This window comes from Plectropomus leopardus, chromosome 23 (assembly GCF_008729295.1).
Source record: "Plectropomus leopardus isolate mb chromosome 23, YSFRI_Pleo_2.0, whole genome shotgun sequence".
NCBI classification, from domain to species: domain Eukaryota; kingdom Metazoa; phylum Chordata; class Actinopteri; order Perciformes; family Serranidae; genus Plectropomus; species Plectropomus leopardus.
In genome coordinates, this window is record NC_056485.1 from 3,409,132 (window position 1) to 3,428,890 (window position 19,759).

The following is a 19,759-nucleotide window of genomic DNA, read 5'->3' on the forward strand; positions in this document are numbered from 1 at the left end:
TAAGACGTCCAGTAAAAAAGGTGCTAAGTAATTAAAACACACTAAAACTCATAAAAGTTCATAATAAAACAATAAAATGATAAATTCTATATATATCAAACCATAAAGAAGGGTTTGGGTCGGGTGTAGATGGGAGACATAATAATGGGGAAGCCTTTTTGGGCACAGCACCTGCGGGTGTTGCATTCTCTCATCCCCACATCTCCGGCGTGTTGTTAAAGGGCGGAGCTACAGCGCGAGGAGGAGATGCGCGTGAAGAGGAAGCACAAATAACCAAATAACAGGAAGCATTTATTCCCACTTTACAAATACCCTCGAGCCCCGACTAAACAAACAAGGCACGCGCGCGGAGGGCGGACATTGGAATTTAAGCGGGGTTTAATTTCCTCCGCATCCTCCTCGGATCACAGGAAACCGTCCGCCTCCGCCCCTGCTGAGGGAAACAGATGGAGAAACAGGCCGGAGCTGGCGGAGCGGCCGGGGCGGCGGACGGAGCAGGGCCGAACAGAAAGCCCTGGGGCTCGCCGACAGCTGCACCATCCGCCGGGGAAACCCTGGACAGGTGAGCAGGCTCCATATTCAAAGATACGTCGTATTTACGGTTTTCGACAATATTAATGTCCAACTAAATATTGCACGAAACATTTCCCGAATCGCGATAGCTGTGTCTTAAATTCGGCTTGGAGCCAGTGCGCACAATTCCTGTATTTCAAATTTTGCATCTGTTTTTCCGATAAGTAAAGGCTACATTATATTAGCAGGATTTTCAATGGAGTTTGGCGTAACGGTAACGTACAATACAGCAGCTATAATGAGAGTAGCTAACGGTGTAAAAGGTACAAGTGTGTTTAAAGCACTATTCTGTGTGAAAACGGGGAGTCGACAGCTACATGTTGTCAAACTCAACAGTGTCGTCCAACAGAGGGTTAACACACAGCTAACAGCTAACGTTAGCTCAGTGAAAACACACTTAGCCTAAACGTTAGCTAACTTATAGCTAATGTAGATTACAGTATTGAACACCAGGCGACGCCAACGGTGTTTACAGATGCAGTACAAAAACTGTTACATTTAATTCTATACATTTTAAATGAAATTATCTATTATTAAATGAAATTGGGGGCATATATCAAGCCATTTTAGGGTTAGTTTAGACCTTTTTTATAGACATTTTGACTTGTCAGAACAGAAAAGGCACAGGTGTATTTAATATAATTAAAGACGGCTGCTTTTATTTTATGCGGCGTTTAAGTGCTGTCGGAAGTTTTGTGTTCATGAGCTTTGAGGTGGTAAAGTGGGAACAACGTGGAAGTACAAAGAAGATGGGTTGCATTTAAATGCTAAGAGCGTTTAAACAAGAGGTTGATAGATGTTTGCAGTTTATTCATGTTTTTATGTTTTCAAGATATTTTATATTATATATTCATTTTAATATAGGTCACTACATGAGCAGCAGTTAACATTACTACCATATTACACTTAACATGTGATCAAAAATCTAGATTTATGTCATGAATCAATAAAAAGTGGCTTACCATAGACCAAACATTGACTTTTACCTGCCATGTTTCTGCATTTATGACGCCGAGTTGCTAACTCCTGTTAACATTGTTATTAATGTTAGTATACTTACCTGGCACGCTTTAGAGTTAAAAGTTTGCTTGCTTGCTACAGCTATTAGATGCAGATATTAAAATGTGCATCTACTAAAAGTAAATAATAGCTACTAGGAGCAAAATTTCCATATATATAATTTTTACCTGCAATTGTTGACACTGTTTCCATGCTTTCCGCCATTTCTGCTCCCATGAAACGTCACGCAAACGTCACAGTTCGGGTAGCATCTAAATTTCCCAATTTCATACTTGTAATTAACACTTTGGAAGGCCTTTCATGTGTTCATAACTCATAATTAAGATATTTCTGGAGAGCATGTGAAGGCAGCATAAGAGCGTTTAAGGAGAGATTGATAGCTGTTTCCAGTTTAATAATATATTATTTTATTTTTCATTTATTTAATCTCGGCCACTCTGCATGGTCAGCAGTTAACATTAATACCATATTACACTTTACATGTGATAAAACATTTATATTTAATATGTGAATTGATGAAAAAGTTTCTTGCCATTGACCAAACATTGACTTTTACCTGCCATGTTCATGCATTTTTAGCGCCGAGTCAGCAGTTTCTGTTATAAAAATTAGTTCCAAGTTGCTGAGTTTTTTTCCCCGACGATGACGTTTTTCTCGTTTTCTTTCTTTTCAGTCCAACAGGTTCTCATGTGGAGTGGTGTAAACAGCTGATCGCAGCCACAATCTCCAGTCAGATCTCAGGATCAGTCCCACCGGACATCGTGATCCGGGACAACAAGGTAGCTAAGACACGCACGCACACACTCGAACACACTTCAACTGCTGATAGTGTTTCTCATCAGTTTGTTTTTGTAACCTGATAGGCCAGGAGGAGACCAGATCTCATGGTAAGGCTGCATAAATGGCAGCATGTGTGTACCTGAGTGTGCTGCAGAGCTTTGTGTCATCACTGTACGTGAATGTTCTGTATCACAGCTGCTGGCGTTGTTGGATCAGCTACTGTTGAGCTGCTATGCAGTTTCTCCTCTGCTTTCAGCCTGTCAGCAGCTAAGCGCATTTCTGTTTTATTGATCATCAAACTCCTTGTCCAACCATTAGAGTGACTTAGGAGACGCAACATGCTTTGGTGTGCTCCAAGCGGCAACCTTCAGGGCTGGAAAAAGAAAAATGAAGCCAGTGTTGGAGTGTCACAAAGTGCAGTTCCTCTAATGGCCACTTGAGGCTGGCGTCACGATCGAGTCACTTTCCATAGACATCCATGTTAAAATCCTAAAGTTAAAGCAGAAATAAACATGTTTACAGCCATGTTTATTAGCCTCTATGGCTAATTTCCATACACACACACACACACACACACACAGAACTCACTTGTTGAAATTCTTCCAAATATGGTCATTTCTGGCTGCAAAAAAAGATTGCGACAGTCTAAATGCCAAATTCTAGGGTTTATAATGCAAGTCCAAAAACTAATGGGTTTTGGACTCTGCTGTCACCTTCCCTTCAGGAATTTGGGAGCTCTTTTTTTGGGATTGTTGTAGCCTAAAATGCCTGATTTCACAGCAGCATGTCTAAAAAAAAACGCAATGTTTGTTGCTGTGTTATAAGTTTTTTTTGGCAATTAAATTGCATTAGCAGGTGAAAATTGAAACAATAGTTGCGTTTTTATTTCTGTTATTTATTGATAATGTAGTGCAGCTTGTTTTAATGAGAGAAAAAAAATGCAGTTTTGAGTTTGTTATTTATACTACACTAACATCACCACTAACCATCCATATTTAATCTAACTCACGTGATTCCTGCAGCACATTTTATAGATCTGGATGGCTGTGACATGTTTCGATCATTCTCCGGCTGTGTTTTGCGTACAGAAGTGTTTGTTGAGTGGATGTTGCTTCTGTTTTACCGCAACGTTGCGCACAGTGCGAAAAAAAAAATGCTTTCCCAATCAATGTGAAAGTCTGTGAGTGAGTGTGTGAATAAGTGAGTGAATGAACTGCTGCTGAAACTTAAAGGAAACCATGATGATTGGTCAAATCTGAGAAAACGTTGCGATAATTGCACAAAATTGCGCAGAATTCACAGGGATTGGTTGAATTTGTATTAACTGTAGCGACGACAACATCCTGGAGGGACTGATTTTTTTTTACAGTGTGTGGGTTAGCCCTATGAGCAGGATATAAACTGCTGAATTTACTAAATACAGTGTAATCAGTTCTATGCATTAGAATGTGTAAAACAACAAATTAAGTGTGTACAAGACAGACACGCACAGCTTTTGGTCTGCTGACTAAACCATCCAAGTAAAGCTGTGCAGCGGAGCTTTGCCAGCCTGCCATGTCATTAAAAAATATTATTTCTGAAGGCTGTTTATTTCCTGTAAGCCACAGAAACACTGTAAAACTGTGTGCCAGCCTGGTACACTGAGGCTCGGTGAGGTTACATCACTATTTGCGACCCATAGCCAGCACGTGCCTGCTAAGTATGCAACATACTGACCTGAACCTCCCCTGACACCAGATACTTCCTCTGACCCGTTGGGCTGTGGTCAAGTAATAAACGAAGCCTGCTGACAGCAGCTTTTAAATACAGCTCCAGATAAGAGGAGCGATGGGAGCAGGACATATTTTAACTAAAAGCTCCCACAACTTTTAAACAAATGCACAGTCATAACCTTTACATCCCAGAATAAAACAAAATAATTCAGCAAATGTGACCAGTAAGTTCAGTAAATTACTTTGAAATAGTGTGGTGAAGGGATTACATAATTTTGTAGGCCAGCCCTGAAGTTAGCATCACACTGGTTCCTTTGTCAAAAACCTCATGGGATTTTCGATTATCGCCAAAAATAAGCTCTGTGACAAATACAGGTTTATGAGATGTGAGATGATCTATGAGACGTGTTTTGTTCAGCATGATAATCTTCACAAATGAACACAATTTCTGTCTTTTGAGGAGTAAGTGAAATCGCCAGAAGCAAAAAGCTATTGTTAGGTTGAAAACCAATTCCTTCAAGGTCGCACTTTTACGTGGCCACCCTGAATCATTCAACTTCTGATTTGATTTAGCGCGCTTAATTTTCTACAAAACTCTGTCCTGCTAGCGTGACCTGATCATCACGGCTATGTCAATTGCTAGTCTCACATCGTTTTTCAAAGACGAACGAAAAAGTGTGTGTCCAGTGAGATGACGTCTAACGTCCCCGACAAACACTGCAGTCTGATTTAGCCTCGTTAGCAACCGCCTTTTTTAAGACATGTAAAACCTTATAAGTTGAAAAATTGGGTTTACACGGATGTATTCTTTGTTGCAGAACAAAGCGTCTATATATCTTAAGCCTGTGTTAACCACAGACCTTATAAAAAGGCAATGTACTGAAAAACCATTCAAAAAAAACCCAGAGACTTTGAGACAAGGGAACCGGACTCACTCCATGTTTTAGGACTTCACCATTCTATATAGGCAAAAAATACCTAAATCATAATAAACATTTTTCTCGGGTGCTTCTTTATTCAGAGATTTGGAGATATCTGTCCCTGAGATTTCTGCTTCCATTCCAACACTATGGCAACATACTGTAGTTTGTGTTGTTCACACAGTGGAAAAATGGTACAAACAAGACATTAGAAGTGTCACAAAGTTTTCGAGGTAGGGTGCTGTTCCCTTTGGAATAAAGTGATGTGCCATTTTCTGCTGCTTGGTTTTGAATGTGCATTCACAGATAACGTCCTGCAGCCCTCTTCTTCTACTGTAGCAGCTTCCAGTTGTTGTATTTGTTTGGATATTTGAATCCATGTTGTTGCATTTGCTTTGGGCTCCTGTGTGTTTGCACCCAACTGTCACCAAATACAAAATGGCTATGTTGCACTTGTTGATATTTTAAGTTTCAATGATAGATTTTGCCAGAGGTAAAAATAAAAAAGATGTAATTCCACTGTAGAAATAAGAATATCATTCTATTTCAGTGAATGCAACTCAGTAAAAGTAACTTTCAGTTTAATTTCAGACAGTGAATGTAGTTGTTTCCATGTCATGTGAACTACATTTGTTTTGTATATGTGTGTGTGTTTCCTGTGTGTTTGGTGTGCTAACCTCCAGATGTCCAAGAGGCTGAATCCCAGGGTAAGAGTTGAAGTCTCCATCAGCTTGTCTTTTGAAAAAAAAAAAAAAAAACAACCCAAAAAACATGTATATACAGAATTTTAGTTTTAACATTACTTCACTTAAAGGGTAACTTCAGTATGTTTTAGCCTTGACCCTTTTTCCATGTTTTTGTGTCTAAGTGACTAACTGGAACAATAATTTTTGTAATTGGTCCAGTATTGGGAGAGAGTGCTGCAGCTGAGAGCGGTGAAACCAACTACAATGTTACTTTAATGGGCAATTGTGCCCATTATCATTTTAAGTTTCTAATACTTGTTTTTGCCATAGACAGGCTCAGATTATTATTTTTAGTGTCCGACAAGTCACAGAAATGATCCCTACAGAGATAGACCTTTTAATGAAAGAGTAAGATACTTTTTTTTTCAATCAGAAACAGCTTAAATTGCTATTGCCAAACCCACCAGAAAACCACCAAATAATCAATAATTTCATCATCATAAAACACACTTCATTCAAATTGGACAAGCAAAATAAAACTCACAGAAACCACCTTGGGTTGTCTTTGTATTGTTCTAACCATCATCAAGTCTTTGGAATAAAATAAACCACCCTGTTAAATGTGAAAACATGCTGGCTGTATAAACACTAAAATGACTGTTTATTTAAATGGTGGGCTTGGAGATGGCAGATTTTGCCTGTTTCTGTTTAAAATAAAATATCTTACACTAGTAAGGTCTATCTCTGTAGGGATCATTTCAATAATTTTGTCAAGCACTTGTAATAACACTCTGAGCCTGTCAGTTGTGAAAACAAACACCTTAAATAAACTTAAATTTTGAAGTTGGGTGATGGTAATGTTGGAGCTATATTTCTGCTTAAACAAAAATATTCTTACTCATTTACAAAAAGATCTATCTCTGGAGGGATCCTTTCCATAGATAGTCAGACACACACATAATAATCTGAGCCTGTCAGTGACAAAAACCAGCACTTTGAGGGGAAATAGACTGACAGTGCAGACATGCCCGAGTGGTTACACCGCTGTCATTCCTGCCACAGCCGACTGCAAGCTCTCACTCAGTACTGGACCAATTTCAAAACTTGTTGTTCCCTTAAATCACTTGGATTCAAAAACACGCAAAAAAAGGATCAAGGTTAAAAAATACTCAAACTATAGGCTAAATCTGCTTTCTAAATATTACTACTGTCCTTGTGGTAAACAGGGCTGTGACACAGTAACTTAGTTGAAAAAACAATGTAGGATTTATATATGGGTGAAATACACAGACAGGAATAACCAGCCAAATAATAAATGATTGTGCATCACTACACTGGCGCATAAAGAAGAGTCGTCACAGAGCGTGTCGTGAACTGGCGGCAGTGAATGCTCACTCGCACAACACTTTGCTCCAGTGTATTGTGAAACATTACCATGTGCACAGGCCTCTTCATGTAAAGTAAACCGGATGTGATGTCGTGGTGTTTGTAGATGAATTCTCTTGGGGCAGAGGTTAACTGCTTCCTGCACAAACCATCAGCACTTCCTCCATCAGACCTTCTGTAGACATCTCTGCCACCTCCAGCTCACTGTGTTTCTTCTTTTCTTTCTCTCTCTTTATTCATGCGCTTTCTTTGTTCTTTATCCAGACACTCTCTCTCTCCCTCTTTGTTAGCATTATTACATGAATATGAGTACAAAATAAGAATACCACTCCTCTGCAGTGGGTGTGAATGCTGAATATATCGAGTGCTTCCAGGGTCCAACCTCGTCACCTCCTACATGAAGCTCAGCACAGCAGAGAATGACCGTAATAACAGGATCCTACAAACAGAATAATGTCTGTTTACTGTATAACGTCTATTTTCCTCTGTCTCTCACTTTCTCCATGCTGGCTCTCTCCGGCAGCAAGATTCACAAGATGAAGGGCTTTGTTACCACGGAGAAAGTGACTCTGAGCATCCTTCCAATGCTTCGGCAAGTCTCTCTCTGTCTGTCTGTGCTTCCTCCTCTTCACCTTCTCCTCAATCTTGCTGCCTTCACGAGCTCCTCGGAAATATCGTATTTACTATGTTCACGTGTTACGAGCGCATGAAAGGCCCTTCAAAGTCGTCACACGAGTGGAAAATTTGGAAATTTCGATGATACCCGAGTTTCCAAGTGGTGACGTTCGCGTGATGTTTCAGGGCAGCAGAAATGGCGGCAAGCATTGAAACAGCGTCGACAAATGAAAAAAAATGATATATTTACAAAGTAGTTATTTTGGTCCAAGTAGCTGTCATTTATTATTATTATTCATTAGTTTCATATTTTAGTATCTGTATCCATTAGCTGTAGCAAGCAAGCAAACTTTTAACCATAAAGCATGCCAGGCAAGTTAGTATAACATGTTAGTATAAACATTTTTAACAATGTTATTTTATGATACGAGTTGCTGACTTGATGTCATAAATGCATGAATGTTTGGCCAGTGGTCGGCAACTTTTTTATTAATTCATGTATTAAATATCAATTTTTGATCACTTGTCAAGTGTAGTAGGGTATTAATGTTAACTGCTGTCCATGTAGAGGGACTGAGATTAAATATAAAGATATAATATGTAAAATATATTTAAAAAATCATATATAAAAATACAGTTAAACCTCAAACCATCAACCTTTTGTTTAAATGCTCTTAGCATTAAAATGCAGCCCAAATTCTTTGTAGCTTCCATGTTTTTCCCTCTTTACAACCTCAAAGCACATGAACACAACCACGGACACTCTGAACTTCCGACATCTCATGAACGCAGCATCTTTTCTGGTGCGCATGCCTCCTCCTGCACCTCCTCTCCTCTCTGAGCTTCCTGCAGCGCTGCTGTCCTGAGGAATGACAGCAAATGAATAACACGTGTATAAGGTTGCAGTTTGAAAGACGTTTGCACCAGTCAGAGAAGGTCTCGTGAAAGATTCTGCTGATATCACATCACTGCAGCACTGGCATACTTTTTCATTTGTTGCTGAAGGGATATTATAGAAATATAACTCACATATGTGGTGAACATGATTAATTAGCTGACTACAGAGAGCTTAACATACTCCACATTCTTTCATGCAGCCTTATGTCTAACATTGCCATAACATCATGAAATATTCCTGTTATTTCTCTGTCCTCTGTGTTTATGCCTTGTGATTTTATCCACATAGTTTGCATTCATCATATTGTAAAAAAAAATTACATAAAGTCGAACGAGGGCTGGGCAGTATATCAATATTAAGTCTTTATTGTGATATGAGACTAAATATTGTCTTAGATTTTGGATATTGTAATATTGCGTCTTTTACTTGCAGTAAAATTACACCAAAACATTGCAAAAACCTGACTGTACCAGACTGTTCTAATTGTTCTCTCAGTTATCTTTACATACGTAGTCATTTTTATAGCTTAGTTTTATTGATGATTATTTATCAAAAATCATATTGTGTAAATATTTCACGAAAGCACCAATAGTCAACCCTACAATATTTTCACAATATCAATGTATTTTGTCAAGAATATTGCAACATTTGAACTTCACCATATCACCCAGCCCTCAGTTGAACCTTCAGCACTCTTCCCATGCAACATCGACCCATTTTGAGTTTTGAATAATGGATGCGTCTTGTTGCATCTCCTGTGTTAGTCCATCACTGTGTATGTCTAGTGTGTTGTCTCATCAGACTTGGAAGGGCATGGCTCATGTCTCTGTCCTCGACTGGAGTGTGCTCTCTAGAGTTAACAGCGTTTGTTCACTTCATTCACATTCATTTATTTGTGGCGCTACACAATGATTAAAACATCCACTGCCACAGGCGGGCCAATATAAAGATATTATATCATATCAAGATATAAGACTATATATTGTCTTAGATATTGAATATTGCTATACCATAATATGGAATAAATTGTATATTTTCCTGCTTTTAAAGGTTGCATTACAGTAAAGTGATGTACTTTTCTCCACTTATCAGACAGTTTTACTTGTTTTAATACTTGCCTTTACCCACTCAGTCATTATATCTGCTGCACTGTGTCAGCTGCTCCTCTCATCCCTCAATCTGGCCTGATCAACTCTGAACCAGATGAAAAGATTGATTCTCAATCCTAAGACTCAAGCTACTGAAACTGCTGCTGAGGAGGACAAAAGAACTCATGAAGAGTTCTGTCTGTGCTACGTTCACAGATCCACAAAAATGTCTGAATTGAGTTTGATTTCAGTTCTGTGGGAAACACTGACATATCTAATGCTTTTCCTGCTGGTCTCACTGACTGCTCTGTGTTCTGTACAGAACCTTCCAGCTTTAAGATACGGGGCACAGGCCACAATGTTCCAGAACCAGGTTCCTCTGCTGCCCGGAGAGACCATCCAGACCACAGGTAAGTTCACCTCATCTGTCCCTGACCTCTGTGTCCATCAGGCCAAAAAATCAGGCCCAACTCTACATGAACTCGCACAGTTCCTGTCCAAAGCCGACCTGATTCTGACCCACAGTAGCAGTTTTGGGCCCAAGCCCGTTTATCAACCCAAATTTGTAAAAAAAAATAGGCCTATAGTATCGTGGTATCCTACTGTTCAAAACGTTATAATACGACCTTTTATTAATGCCGATACAGAGCGTATACTCCGGCATGGAGCGAAAATACTTTAATTTCGTTAACACCACAGACAACACGAAGCCCGTGTCTAAAAGATCAAAGCGTCTAGTCAACAGACACACCGACTTGATTAATGAATTCAAAGAACGACAGGTTGGTTAGAATGTGATAAACAACCTGATTACATGCCCCCATACGTACATACAGAGCAGAGACCTCCGTCAATAAGGAGGTGTATTTTATAGTTTATAGTTCGATAGTTAGTTGAGTCTACTTTAGTGCACCGCTGCAGTGAGCAGGCCAATAATCCTGGGTTTGTGCTGTTAGAGCCTGATCACAACATGGCAGACCTACATTTACTGTCATTTGGTGTATTGTTTTTATAGACTATCAAACTGAATTATTAAACTATTGAAGCTAGCATTGCCATAATTTATGTATCTCTCCCACCCCACAAGGCACCCAAACACATGCCAGCAAAATCTGCATAACTCAGCTAAGGCAGCCTTACCTTCCAGCTGTGAGCGACAACAACACAACATGGGATAAAGACTCAAAGAAAAAACAAAAAAAGCAAAAAGAGTGAACAGAGCAGCTAAGTTAATCTTTTTGGATAAAGTGCCCATAATTGATTCAATAAATCCCCTCAGTAATTACATTATAGCACCCTCTTGTGTGCAGTTTAAATTGAACACTTTGTTGACTGCCAGACAAGAAAAAACTGATGGCTTACTGCCAGAGTTCCATTAAAAGTTTATTTCTACAATAATAATGTTAAAAAATGATAATAAAATGGCTAAAATGTAGTGTAAATACCTATCCTCTGCCGTCCCGTTTGAAAGACCTTCATTTCTGTCCTGTCAGGACTATCATCTTATATATTATGTCATTACTTTTCTTGGTAGTAGGTTTTTGCGGTGGTGTCGTTTCAGTATCGGTATCAGAATTTTGGTGTTGTGACAACACTAGTCTCCACTGAAATTTCAATTTCAATTTAATTTTTTTTGTATACTACAGCCCAAACCTGACGGTTTGTGGCAGAGTATCAAAGCTCTAGTGTCCATATTCATCGTGTGTTTATGTAGCAGACAATACTTTGAAAACATCACAGTAAATGTGCATATTACTAACCTGCCGACTAATCAATACCTTTGTTTGCGTGTGTGTGCTGACGTGCAGTAAAGGATGTGATGTACATCTGTCCGTTCAGTGGTCTGGTTAATGGAACTCTGACCATCACAGACTACAAGCTCTACTTCTCCAGCGTGGAAAGGGTACTTTACTCATTTATTATTCACTACCTTCAATTTACCATCACACGGCTGTTGTTTCTCTGCATAACTGTGTCTTAATGTCTATCTGTGCGCCTTCAGGAGTCTCCATTTGTCCTCGATGTGAACCTGGGAGTCATCAGCAGACTGGAGACCATCACCGTCCCCAACCAGGGAGAGAACACCAAAGGACTGGAGCTGGTCTGCAAGGTAATGCAGAACCAACAAATCCTTTCAGTCATAGCTGTGATGAGTCAGCAGTGAAACTAATGGTTGATGTTCTGATGTCTTCCCTGCACTAGGACATGAGGAGTCCCAGGTTCGCCTATAAGACGGAGGAGAGTCACCCAGACGTGGTGGAGCTGCTGGCCAAACACGCTTTCCCCCTCTCCCACAGCCTGGTCAGTATTAATACCAGTAAAATGTCAAATATGATTGCAAAAAACTCAAATCATGATAACGGCAGTATTCTGACCTGTTGATGTGATGACATCATACTGTATGTAGAACGAGCATGAGAGAAAGTGAAGTTGCTACTGACTCCACCGGTTTAACATCAGTCATTCAGTTCACATAAATTCCAAACGGAGGAAGTTCCCGCAGCCGGTCTGTCATCTGGAGGTGGTTCAGTTTCAGGAGGGCAGATGTGGAACAGATTAACTATCCTCTGCAAAATATGCCACAAAACGATGGCCGTTAAACGCAGCAGTACCTCGAAACTGTTCCATCATTTTAAACACCACATAGTAGTTTAGTTCATTTTTTTTCCACATAATAGAAAGCACAATGAGGAAAATAAAATAAAAAGTACATGTGAGAGTGTGCTAGAAAGCTATACTGGCTTATATAAAAAAACACACCCAGAAAACATTTATGAATAGTAAAATATTACCAATCATAACATCAGTACATTTAGTTGCTAAAAATACAAAGTGTCACAGTAAAGTATAGGGTTAAAAGTAAAGAACATTTAAAAACACTGCAAATGTGTTAGTGAGTTAATGCTGACCTCTGTCTCGTGTTTCTGTGGCAGCCTCTGTTTGCCTTCCTGTACAAAGAGCAGTTTCCTGTGGATGGCTGGAAGGTGTACGACCCAGCAGCAGAGTACAGACGTCAGGTAAAACACACACACACACACACACACACACACACACACACACACACACAAGCACACAAGTCAGCTCTCTGCTGCTCTCATCTTTTCTTTTAAACACAAATACTGTATTTTTATTCACTAATTATTTTCTAACAGCTTCACTGTCATTTTTTGTAAATATTTACCTGTCATACACGTTGTTGTAATGGTTCCCCTCCGTGTGTTCGGGTGCGTTCCATCAGGGCCTCCCTAATGAGAGCTGGACCATCAGCAAGATGAACAGCACCTATGAGCTGTGCGACACCTACCCCTCCGTCCTAGTCATCCCCACCAACATCGCAGACGAAGACATCAGACGGGTGGCCGTGTTCAGAGCTAAACACCGCATACCGGTCAGTCTGAGGAGAGACACATGTCCATATGTCCGCTGACAATGACTGTTTGATCGTGCCCTCGCAAACAGCAGTCCAAAAATAATCTGTTAGACCATTTTTATCTGCTCTTTCCTACAGCTGCCCAGGCTGATCACAGTACATAGCTTGGGGCCAGTATTGTAGCTACATTATTTGCTAATGTGTGTGGAAAATACTATATCTTATTCTGTTCATGTCGTGTATATTTCGATTTGTGAATCCTCTTAATGTCTTAAGGTTTAGGTATCAAGCCCACTGGTTTCTTCTGAAGATGTACAGTATATCCAAAAATCGGATCCTGATCCATCTGTCTCTGAGCTCTTTGTTTTTGGGTTGTGCATCTGTCCCATTCTTGTGAACATCATATCTCAAAAAACGCCCTCGAAGGAATTTCCTCAAATGTCCACTTGTACTCATCGATGAATTGATCAGATTGTAGTGGTCATAGGTCAGATGTCAAGGTCACTGTGAACTTGCATCCGTCTCATTTTTGTAAAGATGATATCCCAAGAACACCCGGAGGGAATTTCTTCAAATTTGGCACAAACGTCCACTTGGACTCAACAATGTACTGATTAGAATTTGGTGGTCAAAGGTCCCCGTGACCTCAAAAAACGTGTGACTGTCCATAACTAGTTTTTATCAAACATTACAGGAGGAAATAATGCATTTGATGGGGACTGTTTTCAGCTGCGGATGAATCCACATGTAGTGCTGTCATGAGTATCGGTGGCAGCAGGTCGCTCTGTGAGATTCAGTCAGAATAAACTACATTTTGTGTGTTTATAAATTAACACGTCTCCTCTCTTCCTGCAGGTCTTGTCCTGGATTCACCCGGAGTCTCAGGCCACCATCATACGCTGCAGCCAGCCGTTAGTCGGACCTTCGGACCGCCGCTGCAAAGAGGACGAACGCTTCCTCCAGATCATCATGGACGCCAACGCCCAGTCCCACAAGCTCACCATCTTTGATGCCCGGCAGAACAGTGTAGCAGACACCAACAAGGTACAGCACTCATCCAGTCCTCCTCCCTCCTCAGCTTCATATTACACACTCACTGAATTTGCTCTCTTTCTCTCTTCAATTCCTCCACCGCTGCTGCCTCCGTCACCTGCAGGCAAAGGATGGAGGCTATGAGAGTGAGAGCTTCTACTCAAACGTGGAGCTCAACTTCCTTGAAATCCCCAACATCCACGTGATGAGGGAGTCTCTGAGGAAGATGAAGGACGTGGTTTATCCCACCATAGATGAAGCTCACTGGCACTCTGCCATCGACCAGACACACTGGCTCGAGTACATACGGGTACGGCACACCAGGAGGAATACCTGTTTTTATTGCCTCAAAATGAGTAAAGCAGTTCACTCTAATGTGTGTGTGTGTGTGTGTGTGTGTGTGTGTGTGTGTTTAGCTGTTACTAGCAGGAGCAGCAAAGATAGCAGATAAGCTGGAGTCGGGGAAGACGTCGGTGGTGGTTCACTGCAGTGACGGCTGGGACCGAACCGCTCAGCTCACCTCTCTGGCCATGCTGATGCTGGACAGTCACTACCGCACACTCAGAGGGTTCCAGGTCACTCACACACACACACACACACACACACACCGCTTCACAACATCAGCTGTGTACTGTAATCTTAGTCTGAATGACATCATAATGTGCTGTGTGTGTGTGTGTGTGTGTGTGTGTGTGTGTGTGTGTGTGTGTGTGTGTGTGTGTTTGCAGGTTCTGGTGGAGAAGGAGTGGGTGAGCTTTGGACACAAGTTTGCTGCTGTAAGGAAATGTTATTGTTCTAACTACATATACATGAACATGAGCTGCTGTGTACTTCGACTGTGTACTCACATGTCTAAACTCGATTTTTAATGCAGATTTTATTGATTTTAAACAAAAAAAATAAAAGATAACATTAAGAAACAATTGAACAACAGCCACATTTACCACACACCAACACCCTAACAGTCAGTACAACATAAAATCACAATGCACAGCATAAAAAGACTAAAAGTAAGAATAAAATGGGTATGGATGCACATTTAAATTGGTTCAAATAGCTAAATGTGCAGAAAAAAACAATAGCAGTGAATCTTTAAATCATATTGTAGAGTGTACTTGTGAGCAAATGGGAGGAACTTATCAAGAAGTTTACAATATGATAATGACGATTCAGTTCCCTGGAAGGCAAACATCAAAGTATTTCAGTTTTCTCTTAATTGTAACCTAAAATGAACCATTTTCCTAGAGATTAACACCCAGAATGTGGAAATAAGTTTGCACTCCTGAAAAATGTACTATTTTCCAGTTAACGTGATATCAAGATAATTTGTTTTCTCAAGATGAATTATGTTGAGAAATCAGCCCTGTTTTCTAAAATCTACATAAGCAATTAAGCAATATCACAAGAAAACTAGCTTTTTTATTTCCCCAACAGCTAAATAATTGTCCTGCAACGTCAAGATCACAAAAGCCATGTGTGTTGTGATAAATTATCTTGCTATCTTGAGAAGTCGGCCCGTAGTTATCCCAAAAGTTGGCTTAAAGTAACCCATTATTAAGAAAAAACAAGCTTTGTTATCCTGAAATAACAAAATAATTAACTTGTGATCTTGAGATAACAAAAGATGATAAATTATGTTATCTTAAGAAATCTGTACTTTGTTTTCTAAAGAATCAACATAAATTTGCAGATTATCACAAGAAAACTTGCTTTGTATATCAAGATAATGAAAAAATTATCCTGTGATGTTGAGATCAAAAAAGCTGTTTTCTTGTGATTATATTAAGAGAAAATGGCCCTTTGTTTTCTTTTCAAGTTAAAAAAAACTTAACCTGCCGAAAAAAAAAATCCAGTTTTATCTCAAGATAATGAAATAAATAACTTGTGACCTCGCAATAACAGATTGCAAGTGAGGCATATCTTGGCCTCCGTACAATACTGCATGTATATTGAAAGTATCGGTTTCTGCGTTGCAGCGCGTGGGTCACGGTGATGAGAACCACGCTAACTCCGAGCGCTCGCCTCTCTTCGTCCAGTTCATCGACTGTGTTTGGCAGATGACTCGGCAGGTCAGACTCCAAATCATATTACTCATTTTCAAACCGATTTGCATGTCCATGTAGAAGCTACCAAAGCAGCTCAGTTACATTTCTTTGACTACAGTTCCCAGCGGCCTTTGAGTTCAACGAGCTGTTCCTGATCACCGTGCTGGACCACCTCTACAGCTGTCTGTTTGGTACATTCCTCTATAACAGTGAGCAGGAGAGGACAGCAAAGGTTTGTTCCATTCTTCTGTTAGCAGAGGTAACAGCCTATAAGAGTCAGATTTAACTGGTTTTTCTCTTCTGTTCAGGAGGTGCAGACCAAGACCATGTCCCTGTGGTCCTACATCAACAGGTAACTCACTCAACAGCTTGATAATATTAGGCAGGTTTCCATTAAACCTCAAAATGCACAAAATGAAAATGCAAAAATAAAATATGCCTAATAGAAACATGTCAGTTTTGAAAAAACTCCCATTTATCACAAAAAAAAATGTTCAAGCTCACAGGAGGTGGTATTTCAGGCTATTTGAGAAAGCCATATTTGGCAAAACTGCAATGGAAACACTCTTTTGACTTTTCGAGGGGACATGATGCTATGGCTATGTGCTTGTCAGTAGGAACTGGCTCCCTCATGATGCAGCAGGAGCTACAAGAGCTGTTACTGCATCACATAACTCTTTAAAGTTGATGGGATCATCTGGAAGTTTTGAATCCACAATTCCTCTGTGAAATCGTGGACTATCACCTCCCAGAAATCCCTCATACGTGTCCGCTCCCACGTATAAGGGGCTCGCCTTTCCATTATGGCTCCATAAAAGGCCTACGTGGCTTTGGATTGGAAATAATGGCGGCTAGTGCGGTGGCTGCAATAGATATAAAGCTGCTAATGTTCAACATCCATCACCATGGTTACTGGGATGTTATCATCAGAAAAGTCACAGAACATCACTCAGTGGAAACACAGTCATCTCGAAATTGTGTTTTATTTTCAAAAATCTCTCTTGCATTTTGTGTAAATCTGTAATAAAAACCTGTCTAGTGACAGTGATGGCAGCGATTCTCTGACTGTCCCCTGTCGTCCCCTAACAGCCAACCCGAGGACTTCACCAACCCCTTCTATGTGGACTATGAGCACCACGTTCTGTACCCGCTGGTTTCCTCCAGACACCTGGAGCTGTGGACCGCCTACTACGCCCGCTGGAACCCTCGCATGAGACCACAGGTACACACGGTGTGGGGGTTTAAAGGGACAGTACATTAAAGGGACTATTTTTCCTCACTAATGCACGCTTCCTACTGCACGGTGATAAGGCCGGTGGGTGAAGTACCATAGAGAGAAAGTAGTTCCTACACAAAACTGCTGACAACAAGGTTTGTGAATCATGATTTTTGGAAAGAGACATTACTGTCGAGTTTTTCAGATGTATTTTTTTAGCGCTTTGTGCAGCACAAGCCGAGTGCCATCTAGTTCCGATATATTTGAGAGAAGGCAGAAATCTCTGTGGCAAATATCTCCAACGCTCCGCAACTCACCCCAAAACTATCAAGACTGATAAAAAGAAGACAGGTAAGGGGAAAATTCCTGTTGTTTGATTTGGGGTGAACTGTCCCTTTAAAGACGGGATGTAAAGGGTCTCTATTCTGTCATGACATCATGCTTCTCAAAGAATATTATTTTCATATCACACTTCCTAAGAGAATTTTGATTTTACTTTAATTTCATGCCTTTATTTTGTAGAATTAAAGCTTTTTTTTATATTATATCTTTTCATGGAAAAAAACATCCAGATAACATAAAGCTGTTTCCCCAAAATTACAAATCTACTGACATATTTTCTTTTTTTTGTATAATTGTAACGTTACTCCTACTTTTTTTTCTTGTGATATTCAAGTTTGCCTTGCAGTGTTTTTTCATTTTCTTGTAAAATGATGTTATTGTTTTCTTAGTGAAACCACAACTCGCTCTTACAATATTGATTTGAACTTGTAAAATTTAAATTGACTTATAATATTATTCAGTTTTCTTATAAAATGATGACTTCAATCTGATGATATAATGCAAAGACTGCAAATATAGTCTATGATTTTCTGCGTTATTTCTCCAAAAAAAGTCATAAAAAAGTCAAAAAACTGATTATGCTTTTATTTGCAAAATTACTACTCAATGACAGCTGCAGCTGAGGTTTGTTTTAGTTATTGATTAATCTGCCATTTTTTCCCTGATCAATCAATTAATCCCGTAGTTAATAAAAATTTTGAAACTAGTAAAAAACAAAAATCACAATTTCCAAGATGCAAATGTTTTGTGTTAAATCCAAAGCTGTTTAGATTATTTCCATAGAAGAGCAATGCATCATCTATTCACGCTTGAAATAATGGAAGTTTTGACCTGAAACCTGAAATCGACTTGATTTCTTTCAAAAACATAGAAAGAAGGCAATTAGTAACTTTAAAAAAAATACAAGAAAATTACCCAAAAGTAGCCAAACAAAAATAAAAATAAAGTAAAACAAACAAAACAGGAAATGATGATGACGAAATGAAGTGCTAAAATAAAAGTAAAATAATTTATATATAAATAACAATAATTTCGGATAATAATAATGCTAATTCTAAATATAGTTTTATTGGTATTTTTTCTTAGTTATTTGAAAAATATAATGATTCTTTCTTCTTTTTTTTTTTAGGTAATTTTTTTTGCAATTTGTGCAACATTTTGTGATTGATTTGATTATTGCTTTTTTCCCCCACGTTTCTGAAAGAAGTCACACACAAATTTACTCAATGTTTCAGAAGTTTAAATGCTCGGGAAAGACACAAGAAAACTGGTGACAATCCAGGTTTCAGAGGGTTTTTCTTAGTTATTTGAAAACTAAGAAGTGTGTGTGTGTGTGTTTTTCAGGTGCCCGTGCACCAGGCGCTGAAGGAGCTGCTGATGCTGAGAGCGGAGCTGCAAAGGAGAGTGGAGGAGCTGCAGAGAGAGGCCTCCACACACTCCCTGTCCTCCTCCTCTGAACACTCGCCCTCACACAACACTGGGACCCCCCTGCACACTGCTGTCTGACATACACAAAACACACACACGGTGAATGCATGTTTTAGCCTGATCACCATAAATATTGATGTTTACAATGTGAAGGAGGCTTTACAAAGAGATTCCTAATTTTATATTAACATTCATAATTACATTTTAGCAAAGTCGAATCTCCTCAAGATGTTTTGTAAGATTAAAAAAAAGTATTTAAAGAAAGCGTTTAAACTAGCCTGACACACCTATGCTCATTATTTATATTATTTAAAAATCTCTAAATTGAGACTGACCAGCCTCCCTTGCATTCAATTCATAGGTGGTTTTTTTGTATAAAAGATATCTTCGATGTGTCTCAGGGCTGTTATTGACATGACTGCAGAAGGCTGCCAGTAACGTAAAGTAAATAGTGAGCTGTGCCATAGTTCTCTCCAACATCATGAGCAGAAACCTTCACATTGTCAGGTGGAAAAAAAAGGGACGAGAATCTCTGTTTTAAATAGGAATCACAGAAAATAAGAATCATGCATTGTAATCCCTAACCTACCTTCCACCTGCAAACGCTGACTGTTAGATGAGCGCGGCTCCCGGCACCAGGCGGGTTTC

The 19,759-nt window shown here is 39.6% G+C and overlaps 1 protein-coding gene across 4 annotated transcripts; it reads left to right on the forward strand.

The window, feature by feature from the left end:
- The first annotated feature begins 239 nt into the window (after positions 1-239).
- Positions 240-19,759, forward strand: mtmr1a (myotubularin related protein 1a). 4 transcript variants are annotated; one of them, XM_042512023.1, is made up of 19 exons: positions 240-562; positions 2,267-2,372; positions 2,457-2,480; positions 5,689-5,712; positions 10,001-10,088; positions 11,487-11,581; positions 11,681-11,788; positions 11,881-11,979; positions 12,612-12,695; positions 12,917-13,066; positions 13,904-14,092; positions 14,205-14,390; positions 14,497-14,655; positions 14,809-14,856; positions 16,057-16,149; positions 16,244-16,357; positions 16,434-16,477; positions 17,215-17,347; positions 19,028-19,759. In XM_042512023.1, the coding sequence occupies exons 1-19, from the start codon at positions 447-449 to the stop codon at positions 19,187-19,189; spliced, it is 2,022 nt and encodes a 673-aa protein (XP_042367957.1). In that variant the 5' UTR covers positions 240-446; the 3' UTR covers positions 19,190-19,759. The 4 variants fall into 4 exon arrangements, with proteins under 4 accessions (XP_042367957.1, XP_042367958.1, XP_042367959.1 ...); XM_042512024.1 differs by lacking the exon at positions 5,689-5,712; XM_042512025.1 differs by lacking the exons at positions 2,457-2,480; positions 5,689-5,712.